Below are 19,004 nucleotides of genomic sequence, written 5' to 3'. Positions count from 1 at the left end.
ATAGGACATCATTGGCCTAAAATTTGACTTGCACGCTATACCATTTGACATTCCGTGAAGTAACAAGTGAGCCTTGGACTTGAAATGAAAGTCCACATAAATAGATATTTTAATTAAGAAAAGTCTGGTTTCTGTCAAATCAATGCATTTGGTCTTAAAGGACTGATCCAACTCTTACATGAATCAATGCAATATTGCATAACTTTGGATGTAACCCAAATTCATTATGGATTGCATGTAATAAAACTCAAGTGCTTACATGTTATAGAAATTTTCTCATCAAATAATTCTCATGGGACATGTTCCATCAAAAAAAAAAAATTACAAAACCACATCAAGCTGTGACTCCAATTTAAACCTTGAATTAGTCCATCTAAATTAACAGGTATTTTCATGCATAAGGAAGTACTCATGGATTTTATATCTAACCTTTTGTCAATAATCAATGTGACAGACCAAAATTTTATAGAATCATTCTGATGGATTATGTAATCGACACCCTCAAAATTTAGCAGTACATGAATTATACAAGAATCAACTTAAACAAAGTTGAATACACTGACCTACATGACTTCTCTTCATCAATGTGGACTGGATTTGTATTTCAGCTTTCCTATAACCTACAGTTCTGCCATGAGCCGTTGCACGATCTTGGAATCACTTTCTGGCCAGTTGCTTGGCTCCTATCTTTTCATACACAGCCCCTCAACTACATCAAAGGTCAGCTGTAAAGAATGAGTAAGCAGCTGATAGTTTCTCAGAGAACTGTACACATTGTTGGCTCTTTCTTCCTGATTTCTACAGTTATCGACAAGTATATTCCATCTAACGGAAGCAATTTACAGTATCAGCTCCTGGGCATTCTCTCATCATCGTCATCATCACTGTAATTTCCACTCTCCGTAGCAGGCTTTTTTAATTTCTGGAATATCTCATCAAGAGAGTCGGATGAGGAGGCACGAGAGACGTTCGTATCCTGAGATTGGCGTAAAGGAATAAATTCACCAACTTGACGTAGTGGAATTAACCTTTTTGCTTCGATGTTTGTTTTGAAGGTCTGGAAACCTGCTTTCATTGATGCCCATCTTCCAGCCAAACCTGATGGAGCTGCTACTGTGCTGCCAGAGTGAGAGCTGGCAGAATCAAGTAAAGAGACCTTAGTAGAGCCTATATCCTCCATTGGCTTCACATTAGATGTTAGCTTGCCCTGTTCCCTGAAGGCAGCATATTTGCTGCTAATTGCTTCCTTGCTCCCTGAATACCTACGGGCCTCATCCTTCAAAGGTTTTGAAGAACTCCCTCTGTCCTTGCTTGATTCCATGGATGCCTTCAATTCAATTGTATCCTGAAATTTTTAAGTGAATGTAAATAGGCTGAAACATGACGAGTAACTGAATATGACTAGATAACTTGACAGGACATGGTCACAGACATTAGTGATTAGAAATAAAATTTTACATGCAAAGAAAATAAAAGTTACATGCAGTTCTCCTCACGATAACCGGATTCACCGGTTTATCTCAACACTTTAAGAACAGAAGAAACTAAGCATACCTAAAGCATGTGGTGAAGCATGTGGGGATGAACTACTTGAACCTTATGAGTTCGAGTTTCGAAATTCTATCACAACCCATTTGATTCACTTGGTTCGAAATCTATTATTTGTACTTACTAGAGGATCTTTAACAAACACAAGGTATGAACCAAAACCAATGGTTTCGGCTGAAGACGTAATTTGTACATTAAATTCGCCCTTGTGATGAACACTCAAGGAAAAGACAACAACGAGAGCTATAATTTGATTGACACAAATAGGAAAAGGAAGGGGTACAAAAATAATATTGTTGCCTTCTTTTTGCATTTGGGAAGCAGGAAATATATGGATAAACGAATTATAGGGTCTCCCTTAAGAGAGAATTTCTTCAAATTAAGTTCCTGCAGATGTTAATAAACTTTTGAAGGAAAGTTTTTTTTTTAATCAAGAGTAAACTTTTGAAGTTGAAAACAGCCACTGCCTTCTTTCCAACCTTCATTTTCCAATCAACTTATGCAAGCAAGGAAATATCATCTCTTCCTTTCCCTTATTGAGAATTTCTAAATGCATATTTTTGAGCTACTCGATATCCAAATATAGCTCAAAGGTAAATCACATACTATGGCATTGCCATCAGACTCCAGATCCACTGTCATAGTGTTGAAATTCCTTGCCAATGGTAAAACATGTTCACCAAGTTTGCGTCCTTGTTCAAGCCAGCTTCGTTCTGCAAAGATTAAAGATAGGTGCATCAACATTTTGCAACATACTCAGTTCACTGTTGAAAAACTGCTGCAAGTCAATAGCTAAACAGCAGGTGTTACTACTTCCAATTCAACACTAACTAATACTCCAATATCCAGATGACTAAAACATTAAGCAATTAACGGCCCAGTTCCAGCTGCTAAGTGGACCACAAACTCGCGTTCCAACAAAAATACTGCAGAAAAGGAACAGATAAAAATAATATTTCCAGTGACCTGCTTACCTTTCTGCAAGATCAGTAACCCTGATGGATCAAAACCATCCATATCGTCTTTCTCTGACTGGAATCTAAATATCTTCCAATTCCCGAGAAAACTGATTATTCGGTCAAAGAAATTGCTTGCAACTAGCAGTGTGTATATAACCATAATAAGTGGGTAAATTTTGTTGAATCCTTGACCAAAGAAAGGAACAGCCTTGTCAACAGTTCCCATTCGCTGCAATCATAAATAAAGCATGAAGCAAAAGGGAATGAATTATAAAAGGAGATACGAGTCATATAATGCCCAGTGAATAAACTTATTTGTTTGTTGACGAGTCAAACCAAATACAGATTTGATAAAACAATACCATATGGGAGAAGAGAACATTCTCCACCATTCTGGACTCATGGCAAGGACAAAATCTTTTACCTTGCCAAACTGCAGTCCCTTCACTTAGTTTAAGTCAGAATTACAAAAGCATCATTCCCAATTTGAAAATACAGAGTTCCCTTTGGCATGTAAAGAAGTGGTAATCTACAACTTCATACTCCAATTCGCCCCTTGGGGGAAAGGTTATCTGTGGTTGAATTCGTTGTTTTGCTGGTCGGCTGAGGAAAGGGCAAATGGTATTTGGAGGAATAGACGAGGCATGATTTTCTCCTTTTTACCCTTTCTTTGGCATTATTGATTAATAGGTGGGATTCAGAAAACCTCCTAGAACTCAAAGGAGAAGTCTATGCAATTCTGGTAAAGTAGAAATGGTTTGTTTGATACCATATTCACATTGTTACAGTCAGCATAAATCAGGAATCAGCTTAACAGAAAACCACAGTATTTTAGTATCAATTAGCATCATTTACATATTATCCTAGACCACCATATAAAGGAATAAAAGTGAAGAATGCTTGCCGACTAATGTTGTTAAAAAACGCATCGAAGACTGCAGTTTTCTTCTTCAAGAATTGTTCACCATCATTGTTTATGGATTACTAAACTGAGGCTGACCATAAACTCACCTTCTCAAAAATGGTTTTCTTGTTTTCGCCTAGACTAATAAGGTTAAGAAAATTGTATGAGATTGGAGGTGCATAACGAGCAATCATCCTGCAAGGTACATTGAGGAAACACTAAATTAATACAGGAGACCAAATTTCTTATATTGTAATAAGATTACTAGGAAAAACTTACGAGCAAATCATTAACAAGCTCACTGAACTTGTTTGTCTCGGTGTCAATGAGTAAAACATATACATTCCAGCTTTGAACAGTGAATAGTAGGTGCAGACACACATATACATAAGTGGCAGAAAAGCAAACACCTGCAAAATAAGGACAGATTGGCTTGAAAGCTGAAGATTGTATTTAATGTTCAAGATGCATAAGAAGACATACACACGTAGAAGAGCATAGAACATTGACAAAAGTAGGATGACTCCTAAATAATAACATCCTAGTGTCCAGGAACTGTAATATCAATTACAAATGCTACAAAGTAATCACTACAGAGACAATTTTTTTTATAAGGTATAATCACTACAAAGACATCATAAGTGCTCCTTTTGTTATATTAAAAAAAGAACAAATAATACCTCTTTCTAGCAATTAAAAAATGACTATATTATCAAGTTCTTACAACCTCCTTAATAAGCAATTTTGTTACATTTTAACAATTAGTAGAATCTCTATCACAAATAATGACACAAGTATAGCTATTGCAAAAGCTGATGCCTGGACCAATAAACTGTAAGAAACATGACTTATTAAGCAGTTAACCCCAAACCAAAATTTTTATGGTACCATGATTAGCATGTCATGCCTCATGATTATCCGATAAAAGATGCTAGAAACACTAGAAACATTCCCGAGCAAGTGTAGAACTTCCATATAAGAACAAAATCGTCTGAAAATACCTGAACAAGAACCTCTTGATCTCCAACAGACTTTATAAGAATGGAAAATAGAGATAAATCAACTCCTCTGGGCAATAGAGTTGCTTCAGCTAATAAAATAGCAGCTGACATACAACCAAGAATTACAGCTGAGACTTTCTGTAATTGCTTCCGCAGGACACATCGCCAGATTAATTCTGGAAAAGAATGTAAACTTTTATTCCAAAAGTGGAGAAACCAAATACAAGCAGATCTTATATGACAAATCTAATAGTTCAAAAAATAAAATACTTGACTACATATTAGCCAGCTATGACTCAGAATAAACGATCAACCAAGACACCATCAAACAAATCATTAGTTGGATAACCAACAACTTGCGATTGAGGCATAGTAGTCGCTATTGTTTATAATCGACACACTCTGCAAGGCATATGTCCAAATCCTTCTATTCATGTGGGTTAGAGGGTATCCAAAGCTAAGGATGTCATTAATGGTATTGTCCTCAATCCTGATAACTTTGACAGAAGACTGACCAATGATCAAATAAAAAACTCAAGCATGAATTATCACTCCTATTGTCTAATTAGTACTCTATTTACTAGAGTATAACTGCATATTTAGTTAAATGACGAAGCACATTGGTATCTGTTCCTAGTTCTTTTACAGCATACTTGTAGCTAATTTACTATGTTTGGGATAACATTCGTGCCAACTTTGTAAGACCAGTTCTTGGTAAGAGTTCAATGTGTTTGTCTTGATTAACAATGCAATATTGTTGTACCCAGGATTTTGGTCTAGTGGTAAGAGCGAAACTTGTTATATGTCACAGTTGAACCCTGCGCTGACAAAAACCTGGTATTTTTTTCTTTTTTGATAACATTTATTCACAAAAACCTGGTATTTAAGTGAAGGGAAGATGGATGGGCTCATTATCCACCGAGTTAGACTGTCCAAAAAAACAAAAAACAAAAAAGAGTTTCAAACCATCCACCAGAGGGATTTCTCGGTTATTAAAAAAAAAACAATGCACCAATGGAAATCTGCCCCCTCTATGTGTTTTTGGATTCATTTAGCTCAAACAAACTAAGGAGTCCGGAATGAAACCTCTAGCTTACTGGAACAGATTAGAAGTTATGAAATCATGAAAGACGGTATATATCAACATTCAAACATAATCTTTTGTGGTTGGCTCAAGGCTTGGGTCTATAACCGCTTAACTAACATTTCTTTTTCAAGGTCTACTATTATCTGACCAGCAAAGGGACTCAGATGTCTTCTCCTCTCCTCCTCCACTGGTTCTCTTGGTATAACATTAGCTACTTCAATCGGAGAATCCCAACCAGAAAAGAAAATCCAATTATAGCATATTATGTCATCATCAAAAAATTCAAGTATAGTTATGAAGCAGTGATGCGGACTACTATAAGTGACAATGCTCCTCCTTTGAATCCATCTACCGCAGATATATAAACTACAGAATATGACCCTTGAAAAATACCTGTTGTGTCAAAGAAGGAACCCAATGTTCCAGCCCTTTCAGACCTCAAGGTTGAAACAAATTTCCTGCATAAATTTTAACACTAAAGTAAAAATCTAGCAGCAAAGGGACTAGATTTAGATCAAATTATTGCAAATAATTGGAGTTTCAAACTCTTGTGCAAAAATGTCAAGGACTGAAAAGCAAAAGGAAACTAAAGCAGAAGAAGAGGGAAAAGAAAAGAGAGTAATAAAGGCAAAAAATAGAAAAGGTCAGAAAATGTCAAAAAGATTTCATTTCACGACAATAGACTATCCCCTTACCAAACAAGTCCCTCTTTTTTAAAATCTATCCTTAAAAAGCCAAATATAGTTTGTCAATATTGAAATCAGTGCTTTAAGAAGTGAAAAGTGAAAGAAAAAGAGACTCCTAAAGATCTTATCTGTTGTATTAACATCTTCTAGTCTACACCCAAAAGCCAGCCAAAAAAGATATACATCTATATTTCAATACATGTATATTTTCAGACTTGGGTAGAAGGTTTGTAGGTAGTAGAGCGTTGTGTCGCTTATCCTTCTATATTAGTGTTGTAAGATTACTCGGGTAATTTTTTGCCCTTCGATTTCTAATAATATCTGCTGTTTCTTGTACTTCACTTGTCGTATTACTTTGTTGTAGTTAATTTGACATGTTGTCTATAGTATTTTGCCATGGATCCTTCACTGCCACTATTTCTTTTTCCGACATGCTTTGAAATGTTTTTCTTTTGAGCCGAGGGTCTATGGGAAACAGCCTCTCTACCTCCTGAGGTAGGGTTAAGGTCTGCATATACTCTACCCTCCACAGACCCCACTTGTGGGATTACACTGGGTATGTTGTTGCATGTTTTCATATTTGCTTTCAAAACATCGTTGATTCCTTTCTTTCCAATCACCCCCCAATTATTTCTTCTTTTCTTTAGTTCAATCCTCTACCACCACCATCAATTATTTTGTCTTCCATTTGTTCAATCTTCGATCCCCAAAATTCTTTCTTCTTTTTTTCATTCCATCCATATCCTTCCCTGCCCCCCCCCCCCCCCCCCACACACACACACACGCGCACAAAAATTCTTTCTTTTTACCTTTTTTACAGCTTCTGCTTCCTTCTGCTTTGGTTTTAATGGTTGATTTGTGGCGGCAGCAGAATGGTGGTGTGAATGAGAGAGAAGGACAAAGGTCAATAGTGATGGCTATGGTGGTTACAAGGACAGTGGTGGTGCAGAAAGTGAAAACCAATTAAAAAAGGAAAGAGAAGGAAGAAAATAAATAAAAAAGAGTATGAAAATAAATAATTTTAAAAAATATTTTAAATGGGAGAAATGTTGTATAAAAAAGAAAGTTGTAACTTTCTTTCCATCTCATGCACTATAGGGGTGTAACCATGCCAGCTGGGCTAAAAAGGGGTTCTTAATACCCACTTCGAATGAGTTCTAAGGGTACTAGGACCCCTGCATAGTTTAAAGTCGTAACTGAAAAAGAGTACTTTGGGGGGTATTTATGTACAATCCCTAATTGCTTTAGCAATTGCACCAATAACTAGATTTAGATGCATCATTTTTCATTCCAGACAATCTTCCCATAAATCAAATTTTGAAGAATCAAAAAGGAGTAAGAGAGAAGAGAAGCACAACGAAGCAGAAGTAGCAAAAGAATAGGACTTGCATGCCAACAACAACAATGCTGCCTAAATTGAAAGCTGCGAGAAGAGACAACTTGCTCACCAGAAGAAGAAAGCTCATTGTGAAATGAAAGAGAGCAAATTGAGAGAAGCTGATAAACAGAAGTAGTTAACGAAGAGCAGTTGTAAACCAGAGAAGAAGAACAAGGGTTGCAGACCAGAGACATTCCTAATTCTCAGATAGCTACCCACCTTACTTTTTCTCTTCTTTTTTTTTTCTTTTTTTTTTTCAATCTTTTTTTCTTTCAAGTCGTATCGTTTTACCAATGAGAAACGATAACCCATCGCTTCTCATCGCTCCATATTGCGTGTCACAACATCATTGAAAATTCTGTATACAATAGTTTCGAAAGATAAATATAGAACAGCTACCAGAATTCAAAAGTAGAATAATAACACATACCAACCAGTTAAATCGCGCTGCTCATAATTCTTTATTGTATCTTCCAGTTCAAGAGCCTCTGTTACACATGTCAAATACTCACTGCATGTTAGAAGATAAAGTTATCAGTTGGCCACTGGCGAAAGCATTAAATTTCTACAGACAGAAGATAATGAGACATCACCAATATGTTGCTGAAACATACTGAGAAAAAAATGTGGATACAAAAGAAAGTTCTAGCAAGAATTGCAGAATAAGGAGTTTTATATAATCGACGTTTTTCAAACACAGATATAACAAGCAAAATAGGAGCCAGTGAAGGGCATAGAAAACCAGGACAAAGTGGTTAGTCATGAGCGTCAAAAGTTTAATTCTAGCTTCATTCAGAAGCTTAAAGAACAGTATCCATCTTTAGCCCATGATGTATAAAATGTTGTTAAAGGGAAAGACCTGTAAACAATCAGTACCAAAGGTGAAAGCCAGAACAAAAGAACAGCTTTCCACAAGCATCTATCAAACATCTGTACCAATGGGTAGGCATTGTGAACTCCAAAAATCTAAAAACAACAAAAGACCATTTGAAGTCTAGTAATAGATTTCATTACGGAGGTAACAGACGCTTGTTATCAGTAGGAACTAGAAGATATTATCGAAAAGGGCCCTGTGCTCTTCGACATTCTACATGACCCGGTATATTTGCATACTACATGTCTTTAAGGAATAAGTAGACCTGGATCTGACGCTTATTCTTGAACTAGTGGATAATAAATTTCACTGTACAAGGATTCTTTTCCTGATGAATAACAAGTACAGAAGAATAGGTTCATGTGCCTTCTTGCACTGCTCGTCCATGTGAACCAATTCTTCTATACTTTTTTTTTCCTGATACCTTTATCAAAAATCAAAAAAAAAAAAAAAGTATAGAAGAATACAAGCAGTGCAAGAAGGCACAATAAAGTTGGTGTATAAGAAGAACAACTTGACATGCAGCATTGACTTTACCTTTTGTATCTATAGTACTCCTCTCGAGCTATACGAAGATTACGCCTAAGTTTTGCCATTGATTTATCATCTGTATCATAATCCATGTCATCTTCCCCCAATTGACCCCCTTGCGGTTTGAAAGATGGATCCTCCCTAAACTGTAAATGAAATGAAATATCACGCATGTATTTAGGAAAAAAAAAGGAGAAGCAGTATAGTTCAAAGGGAATGGAAAAGGAGCAGTACCATTTGAACTAACATACTATCAATAACATCCATGTAACGCCTCAAAGGATCACGCTTGGACATCTGCTTCGATGTAGCCTGAGCAACCTGATCAGTTTCACCATGCCCATTAATTCGCAAGTGCAGGGGAAGAGAACCAGTTAAACTGATGTAATTTATTTCCTACTCCTATCAAATATCCAACAACAACAACAACAAACCCAGTATGATCCCACAACTGGGGTCTGGGGAGGGTAGGATGTACGCAGACACCTTACCTCTACCTTTGTGAGGCAGAGAGGCTGCTTCTGGTAGACCCTCGGCTCACTCCTATCAAATATCCAACGGGCAAAAAATATAACTTACTGGACAAACATAAGAGTAACAAACAAAAATCTTTTACAATACAATTTGCAAATTCTTGCACTCATCAAAATTGTTCAAAAACGGACAAATCAGATTTACATGTCAAATGCAAGCTGTACTTGAGTCAGAAATGAGCCCAAACCCACAGAACAAGTTAGCAAGCATATTCTGAACTAAATTGCAAAATCCTAAGCCAGAAATCCTAAGCCGGACTTACCACAATAGCATTTGATAATTCTTGATGGGCATCATCAAGCTTCACAGCCATTTTGGCAATTTTATGAGAAAGCACCTTCTGACGAGTTGTCCAATCTGCATTTTTCCACATGCTCTTTGGAATTTCACTCATACCAAAACCAAGAAGAAAAGCGCCAGTCACAAGCCCAAAAGTATTTGAACATGCCATAGCAAACCCCAGTACATTACCATCCCTGTCATTGTGAAATATGGACACAGGGAATATTTACTAAAATAATCATAAAATAGAAGATGCTATGGTTGAGTTGCTTCTTCGACATGCTGACAAGATTCGGTCTCTAATCATTCAAATACAATAAGCAACAGATACAATTTGGGATTTATTTGTTCAATAATGGATGTGAGGAGACTGGCAATGAAAGACAAAGCTATGATAATGCCAATGAAGGGCAAAGCCGAATTATCTGGTTCGGACAGAGTAAATAATGAACTGGATAACAGCCCGTATCTCCTTCCATTGTCCCCTCCTGTCTCCCTCCTTTCTCGTGTTCCCCAGGACACATCACCTTTAGTTGCTCCTCCTCTATTCCCTTTACAGTCATTCCCTTTATTACTTCATTCAAATGAAGCCTCAATCAAGAAAACAGTGGACATAAAACAATGTACTACTTGAATCAGGACAACAACTTCATTCAAGAATTGGCAAAGCGGTGAAAGAACAGAAAACTTCAATTGGGTTAGAAGAAACTGGATTATAGTGAGGAAAGTGGTGAGAGTAAAATGTGCTGGTTTCGAGTAAGAAATCCTAGACCTCTTGTGGAGAATGGAAAAGAAAAGGGCTGAAACCTGGAGGAATCTAATTCCACTATCAAACAGACTGAAAACTCAAAAGGGAGGAAAAAATTGAAGATTTGGAGTTTCACATCAACTACAAAAGTAGGACAGGCAGCAAAGAAGATAGGAAACAGAGTTGTAAAATTTTGCGACAAAGATGAAAATGTTAAGTCGGAACATAAGACATTTAATGACTTTTCCAAACCTAGGACTGTTAAATTCTTGACGCAAAAATGGAAGGCTGATTTTATTTTATTTTATTTTTCCTGATTGGTTAAATTTCAATGGAAGGCTGACTTGTTTGTTTGTAAAGAAACTAAGAAGGCTATATGGCACGATAGAGAGGTGAGACAAATCCAGGCAAGTAGTAGAGCGGAATACGAGGCTTTTGACGCATGCCATATTAGACGTGGAATAATAGTCTAATGGGATAAAAGGAATTGGAAAAGGTGGATTGTCTTAAGGGACAATATTCTGTTTCATGCAAGTTTGAAAAAACACATACAGGATATAATTGGCAACTATCAGGAGTTCATGCACCACATAAAAAGAAAGGGAAGAAGGAGGTATGGATGAACTAGCAGGAATAAAAGAAATCAGGAAAGGACCTTCGGTTATATGTGCTAACTTCAACGTGACAAGATACACACATGAAGAAACAACAACCAGAGATTGTCAAGGAGTATGGTAAAAAAAAAAATGGAACTAGTTAATCCTCCTCAAAATGGGCAGAATTTACGTGGTCAAGAGGCAAGTCAGACATAGCCTCAAGAATAGATAAGTTCTTATTCTCGACCGAATGTGACGAAAATTTCAAATACATAAACAATCTTCGCTTCAAAAAGTAGTGTCAGATCATAGCCCTCTAATGTTGTATTAAGGGCAGTGGAGAGTAGAAAGACATACTTTAAATTCAAAAAAATGTGGTTGGAACCTGAAGGTATTATAGACATGGTAAGAAGTTGATGGAATGATTTTGAAGTAACAAGGAGAACAGATTTCAAACCAGGCAGCAAAATCAAGATGTTAAAAGGAAGCTGATTGAATGGAACACACACATCTTTGGCAACATGGAGAGGAGGAAATCAGAAGCACTTGAAAACTTCTTGAAATGGAAAGCATCAGAATATTCCTGGGAGACAGAAATCCAGAGTTGGTGCAGAAAGCATACTTGATTACGGAAATCGAAGAGATAACAAAGTATGAGGAAATTTCTTGGAGACAGAAATCCAGGTGCCTTTGATTACATTTTTCACAGCAAGGTGACAAGAACTAATTAAAACTTATGTCTCATATGTAAAGTAAAATAAATTTTAATTTAGCAACCATAAACAAGTCTTACAGTTGTGCTCTATAATTTTCAAGGTGACTTATACATCCTCAACAACTAATTAAGACTATGTCATATGGTAAGAACTAACAAGATGAGCTTAATATGGATCCCTTTCCATTGGAATAGAACTTTCGGAAAAAATTGATGATACTCGCCACCCCAAAAATAGTGTGTTCATGCAGTCGAAATAGCAGCCAATTGCTAGATCAATCCAATATAAGTCAGGTAAAAGAATGAGAGACCAAGCTCTTCCATCCAATTCAATATCTAAACCGAGTGCAGCTCAATGTAATAAAGGAACCCGCGTCTATGATTAACTATTACTCCCTTTGTTTCATTTTATGTGTCTTAGTTTGATTGTGCACTGAGTTTAAGAAAAGTAAGGAAGACTTTTTAATCTTGTGGTCTTAAACTAAAGATGTGTATATTGTGCCAAAATACCCTTAAATCGTGTGGTCTTAAACATGCCATGTAGAATATTAAAATTACTAAATATGGGAAGTGGCATTCTTTCTTAAACAGACTAAAAAAGGAAAGTAAGAACACATAAGTTGAAACATCTGGAGTAAATGTTTAGAGAAAAAGGACACACCAACTTTTCCGCATCGTAATGAGGAGAATAAGTCCAAGAAGGCCTACAACCCCCAAGATGGCGTAGAAGACCAAGTTGGCATGTATGCTAGTCTTCAATCGCTCTACAAGTGTGAAGTCTCCAGCATCTTCATAACCTTGAATGAGGGGAACCACGAGCCTATTCGACAATATAAATAGATGTGTGTTAGACGCATCATAGAAATGTGAAATCAGAGATCGCTCCCCAGAGAAAATTGGAAAATATGATATTTGAGTAGTTGCCTTCCAGCTTACAGCAAAAGAGAGTGTTGCAAACCTAAGACACAAATATTAACACAAAGCTCTTTGTAACAAACAACAATGCAAAAGGTTAAGTGAAGCGATCTAGAATCTATGTAATTTAATTTTCTTTCAGAGAAGCTTCTAAATTCACATTTTTTGGGAAGATTACAATATGCGGTACCTACCAGTCAATCAATCAACACATTAGTTGAGGTTGGCTATATTGCAATAATTGGTCGTGGAGATAATTAACTGTCCAGACAGACTGAAATAAAGAGCATCCGAAAACATATATGAAATAGCACAAAAAGTATAGGCATTTGCTATATCAACAGATCCACCTCAAGAAGCAAACAGATATAAATAGAAGTCCATTCATACCATGTGAGTAGGAATGTACTCCAATATGACCAGCTCCAAAAGAACGATATGCCTCCGTTACCATGCCCAATGATTGTCTTAACAAAAAGACAAAAAAATCAGCATAAAGTAAACATCATATACTTTTGTACGAATATTTACATCAAAGACAACATTTTTACCTATCAATAATTTCACTAAACTTCGTAACATTCCTAACGTTGTTAGATACAGAGAAAATCCATACACAAGCTAGAAGCCTAGAAGAAGGTGGCCAAATATGTTCTTTCAAAACTCAGCTACCGCAAGAAACCAGACAACCAGAATCCCATTACACATGCACTAGTTTCGTGAACAAGACTTGTTCACCATCAACATGCACAGCATACAGAAATATAAAAAAGACGTCTTTGAAAATTAACCACATTGAATCAAGGTTATTCATTACATTACAGACTAAATATTAGAATTAAAACTGTTAAACATTTGATAAAAAGTCCATTCCTCATAACCCCCAGCAGAATTATTTCAAAAAGGGCTACCTGTTCCACACACACAACATCCCCCCCCCCCCCCCCCCCCCCACACACACACACACACACTCAGTGGACCTACTTCATTCCAGTACTCAAAATTCAGGTTTTAAGACATAATCAGAGGAGCTCTAAAGTGTACCATCAACATGCGCAACATACAGAATTATAAAAAAAAAAAAGCCTTCGAAACTGAACCATAATGAATCAAGGGTATTCATCACATTACTGATTAACTATTAGAATTAAAACTGTTAAACATTTGATGAGAAAGACCATTCGTCATAAACCCCAGCAGAACTACCTCAGTGACTTGAAATAGCTACCTGTTCCACACGCAACATTCCCCCCCCCCCCCCCCCCCCCGGTTGGACGTACTTCATTCTAGTACTCAAAATTCATCTTTTAAGGCAAAATGAGAGGTACTCTAAAGTGTACCAACAACAATTAAGCTTTAGTCCCAACTAAACCATATCACCCATATAAATCCTTAACCATCACTCCCTCCGTTTCAATTTGCTTGTACTTTCCTTTTTAATCTGTTTCAAAAGGAATGCATGTTTCCCTTTTTGACAACTCTTTAATTCCAACTTTCCACATGACATGTTTAAGACCACAAGATTAGAGGGCATTTTGGTACATTCCACGTATCTTTAGTTTTAGACCACAAGACTCAAAAGTCCTCTTTACTTTCTTAAACTCCATGCCAAGTCAAAACCAGATAAACATCAGATGAATTTAAACTAAAAAGTCGTATTAGAAGAAGAATGTACTGTCCACACAACCCCCCCTGTTGGACCTACTTCATTCCAATATCTCAAAATTCATCTTTTAAGACAAAATGAGAGGTGCTCTAAAGTGTACCGACAACAATTAGGTTTTATCTCAACTAATCAACACCAAATATCGCCTAATTAGCCTTTAAGGTCTCCGACACTCTGAGTACATCCTACCCTTCCCAAACCTCACATGTGGGACTACACTGGGTATGTTATTGACCAGGTAGAGAGGTTGTTTCCGGAAGACCCTCGGCTCAAGTGCAGCAAATCAAAATAGTTATGAGAAGGAAAGACGGCAGTGAAGAAAACATGGCAACTATAAGGAAAGCAGTAAAGAGCATTCAGACTAAAAAATAGTAGCAACAGCAAAATAGTGCCAAAATTCATCTTTTAAGACAAAATGAGAGGTGCTCCAAAGTGTACCAACAATAATTAGGCTTTAATCCCCAACTAATCTGTATGGCCTATATAATTGCTTAGCTTTTATTCTATTCTACTTCTTAGTTAAGTCCACATTAATTCCCGGCTATTCTAGTCTCTCAAGACAACTAGTTTTAGGTTTGCCTCGTCCCTCACCAACTCCAAAAACAAAATTAAAATGATGAAACGTAATCCTCCATTTCCATTTATTTGTCTTACTTTCCTTTTTAAGTCTGTTTCAAAAAGAGTGCTTCTTTTCCTTCTTTTTTTTTTTATTAAGCACCGGGTGTCCGGGTCTCTTTGAGCCCCGACTAATCCCGGGGGTGCACAGGCCCTCGGCAAGGAGTTTCCCGCAAGTGCACCACGGGTAATTCAGGGTTTTACCCCAGTCCGATGGCCCTCAGAAATTGTTTGCACCCAGTGGGTTTCGAACTTGAGACCTTGAAAGGGAGCAAACCCCAAGGCTCAAGTCAATTACCACCAGGCCAACCCCTGAGGGTTTGCTTCTTTTCCTTTTTGACAACTCTTTAATTCCAACTTTCCACATGGCATGTTTAAGATCAAAAGATTAAAGGTCATTTTGGTACATTCTACATATCTTTTAGTTTCCACACGATTCAAACGTCCTTCTTTACTTTCTTAAACCCCGTGTCAAGTCAAACCAGACAAACATTAAATAAATTTAAACTAAAAAGCCGTATTAAAAGACCAGTAGCAACAGCAAAATTGTGCCAAAATTCATCTTCTAAGACGAAATGAGAGGTTCTCTAAAGTGTACCAACAACAATTAGGTTTTAATCCCAACTATTCTGTATCGCCTATATAACTCCTTAGCTTTTATTCTATTCTATATCTTAGTTAAGTCCACATAAATTCCTAGCTATTCTAGTCTATCAAGCAACAACAACAACAACATACCCAATGTAATCCCACAACTACGGCCTAGGGAGGGTAGGATGTACCCAGATCTTACCCCTACCTTTGTGGAGTAGAGAGGTTGTTTCCAATAGACCCTCGGCTCAAAAGAAAATAGCAAGATACAAAACAAATGCAATCGTAATACACATCAAAAAATAAGTGACTACGTAACTGAGTACTACGACCAAAGGTTAAAAAAAAAAAAAAAAAAGACCGGAATAAATACTACAGTCCAGGTACCCCCCTCCCCTCTTCAGTTACCAACCACCCTTCTACCCTAATCCTCGACCTCCATATCTTCCTATCTAATGTAAATTAAACTGAAGAAACGTAATAAGTCAGGGAAGAAACAACAATAACATACCCAGTGTAATAACTCAGGTCACCAACTGTAAAGAACACGTAACGAGGAACTTTTGGACTAGAAAAGTACTTTAATTTCAACTTTCCACATGACAATTTGCTTGTCTTACTTTCCTTTTTAGTTCGTGTCAAAAAGAATGCCTCTTTCTAAATTTGGAAACCCCTTAATTTCAACATCCCACATGACATGTTCAAGACGATAAAATTAAATTGCATTTCCGTACATTCTACGTATGTTTACTTCGAGCTTTCTCCGCCAGCGGCTTATGTAGTGGTCGGCCTTATAAAGCTCGCATGTTTAGTGTAAGACCACAAGATTCAAAAGTCTTTCTTTACTTTCTTAAACTCCGTTCCATGTCAAAACCAGACAAACAAATTGAAACAAAAAGGAACAACTAAACAAATTAACAAACAACTCAGCAAAACATTAGATAAATAAAATGAACTAAAATGCTGTAATAAAAGAAGAAATAATAAAAATGTACCGTCCAAATATCAGCAGGGACAAGAATAATAACGGCAATAGAGCAAAACCATGTATAACCAACTGTAAAAAACACGTAACGAGGTACTTCTGGTCCAGAAAAATACTTTAGTGTCCAAATCACCATGCCTAGGGTTAAAGGCAACGAGATCAAATAAAACACCCACATTTTTAATTAATTTTAATATATGAAATCGCAATTAATGTTGTAATTGATTGTGAATTGATCGGAAAAGTTGATCGGACGGTCAGAAGGAAGTGATCGGTGATTGCGATTGCTAGTTTTTGTAATTTTTTATTTTTTTTTCCTTCTGATCGTCTGTGATTTTTTTGGCAATTTGGTGAAGAAGGTACTAAAGCGGTAGTAAGCTAACGTGCGCTGATTGACTTTTCTTTACGTCTGGTCTAAGTTTCTTCTAACGTAAGCGGGATGTGACGTGCGCGTCGTGTTGTACTTTTTGGTAGACGTTGGGTTGGGTTATAGTGCTTTGTGGATTCACTAAGCACAAATTGGGAGCGTCACCTATAGATTAATACCCCATTTGTACTAAAGAAGTTGCTTCTTAATATACTACTAATAAAGTACTTGCACTATTGCACCAATAGGTATTTACAGAAAAAAAAAAAAAATTGATGCACCAAGTATCCCGCGTTAAAAGGGTTTGGAGAAAATCTGCACCCTAAGGGGTATGATTTAAACAATCTAACCTAATGCAAGCACAGAAATTATTGCACAAATAGCTATATAAAATAAAAGTTATCTTTATGTGATTTCGAACATAATTATAAATATATTGAGTTATTGTTGTCGCATACATCACAACGCTTCCACTTAACAACTATCGTAATGATACACGGTTCAACTCATCGTCTCTCTTGAATTCTCAAAAAAAGTTTTATTGCTCCATTCTCATAGAGGTAGATAACTCGTTGTTATCTTGAATGTGCTATCGGAGGACCTAGGAAGTCGAAACAGGAGAATACTTATTTTGGGGTCGGCTTATTACTTAGATGCTTTCATTAGTTATTTGTCCCGCACTTTGCTACCAAACGTTTACTGTGGGCATGATAACCACTACATCATAGATGCATCCATCTCGATCCTTTCGTACTAAGTAAAAATCGTCTCAATACTCTAACGTCCACATTAGATATAGATGGAACTATCTCACAACATTTTGAACCCAATTCTTGTACTGTTTTAATGGGCGAACAACTCAATCTTTTGAACATACCATAGCTCAAGTGGCGAAGAGCCAACATCGAGGCACCAATTCTAGTGGATGTAAGCTCTTGGGAAATATCAGTCTAGATTAATCTTTTTTTTTTTAAATGTGATCCTTTCGTGTTATTTATACCCTATATTCGATTAAGTATTGAATTGTTAAATATAAGAAAGAAAGAAAATAAACTTTCAACACATATAAAGCGCTATTGAATTTTATTCTTTTAAAATATGTCATGACATTTGTATATAATTGCAGGAATATATCATTAAAAATAAAACAAGAAATTAAAGGTAAAAGAACTTTTAAATATAAAATGTACATGTTTCTGAATAGATTAAAACGAACAGCAGTGTATAAAATGAAATAATTAGAATAAAATATTTATTTATTAATGGTTAGACACTAATTTCACTTGAAAAAAATTAAAGTCTTGCGAGTAAAACCTGTAATTTAAAATACTCCGCAACATGTTTTCGAACTTCAAAATTTCTCATTTATGAACATGGATGATTATATTAAAGAGAAGTAGTGAATATTTATATTTAATAATAATAATAATAGGCATTTATTAAGGAGCGAAATCTAAATTAATCATCTTAAATCAAATTCTCCACTTTCTTACTTCGGTAAATCACTTTAATCTTCATTCAAAACTATAATCACTTTAAAAATTTATCTTTAGGCATAAAAATACTTTACTGGATTTTTAAATTACTTTTAGTTATTAAGAAAGTAAGAATAAATAAGTTGATAACTATTTCAGTCATCGTGGGATCAACACTTTCTTATACTATCGTTGATGTACACGAGCTTAGTTTTATTACCATTCGCCAATTATTTGGGGTCTTATATTAAGTTGTCTGATCCCATTTTTGAAAAAGCTTCAGAGTTGTGCTATGCAATCTTAAGATATTTAAGTTCGAAGTTTAGCTTAGTAGTTAAAACTTGAGAAATACATGTTTGAAGTTTGGGACTGTCAATCTTAATTTTAGACTTACATACATGAAAGTTAGGCTTAGGCAGTGCAAATTCAAATTCATATTTCTGATGTTCTTAAAACTAGAACTTCAGAGCCACAAGCTTAAAGCGATTAATTTTACCAAAACTTATAAACTTCAGCTATTGTTTAACATAGAGATTCTCAAGACGGC

The 19,004-nt window shown here is 36.2% G+C and overlaps 1 protein-coding gene across 1 annotated transcript; it reads right to left on the bottom strand.

Moving 5' to 3' along the window:
• Nucleotides 1–211: 211 nt before the first annotated feature.
• LOC132640537 (uncharacterized) lies at nt 212–17,129 on the bottom strand. The gene is made up of 14 exons (XM_060357151.1): nt 16,626–17,129; nt 13,149–13,225; nt 12,505–12,663; nt 9,765–9,978; nt 9,203–9,289; nt 8,975–9,114; nt 7,994–8,074; nt 5,893–5,957; nt 4,413–4,588; nt 3,691–3,821; nt 3,519–3,606; nt 2,523–2,736; nt 2,155–2,261; nt 212–1,345 (listed from the first exon to the last, which is right to left on the bottom strand). Exons 1-14 carry the CDS (start codon nt 16,791–16,793, stop codon nt 848–850), a joined length of 2,205 nt encoding a protein of 734 aa, XP_060213134.1. The 5' UTR covers nt 16,794–17,129; the 3' UTR covers nt 212–847.
• Between the last annotated feature and the right edge of the window lie 1,875 nt (nt 17,130–19,004).

This window comes from Lycium barbarum, chromosome 5 (assembly GCF_019175385.1).
Source record: "Lycium barbarum isolate Lr01 chromosome 5, ASM1917538v2, whole genome shotgun sequence".
Classification (NCBI taxonomy): Eukaryota; Viridiplantae; Streptophyta; class Magnoliopsida; order Solanales; family Solanaceae; genus Lycium; species Lycium barbarum.
This window is presented reverse-complemented; position numbering and strand designations above follow the sequence as displayed.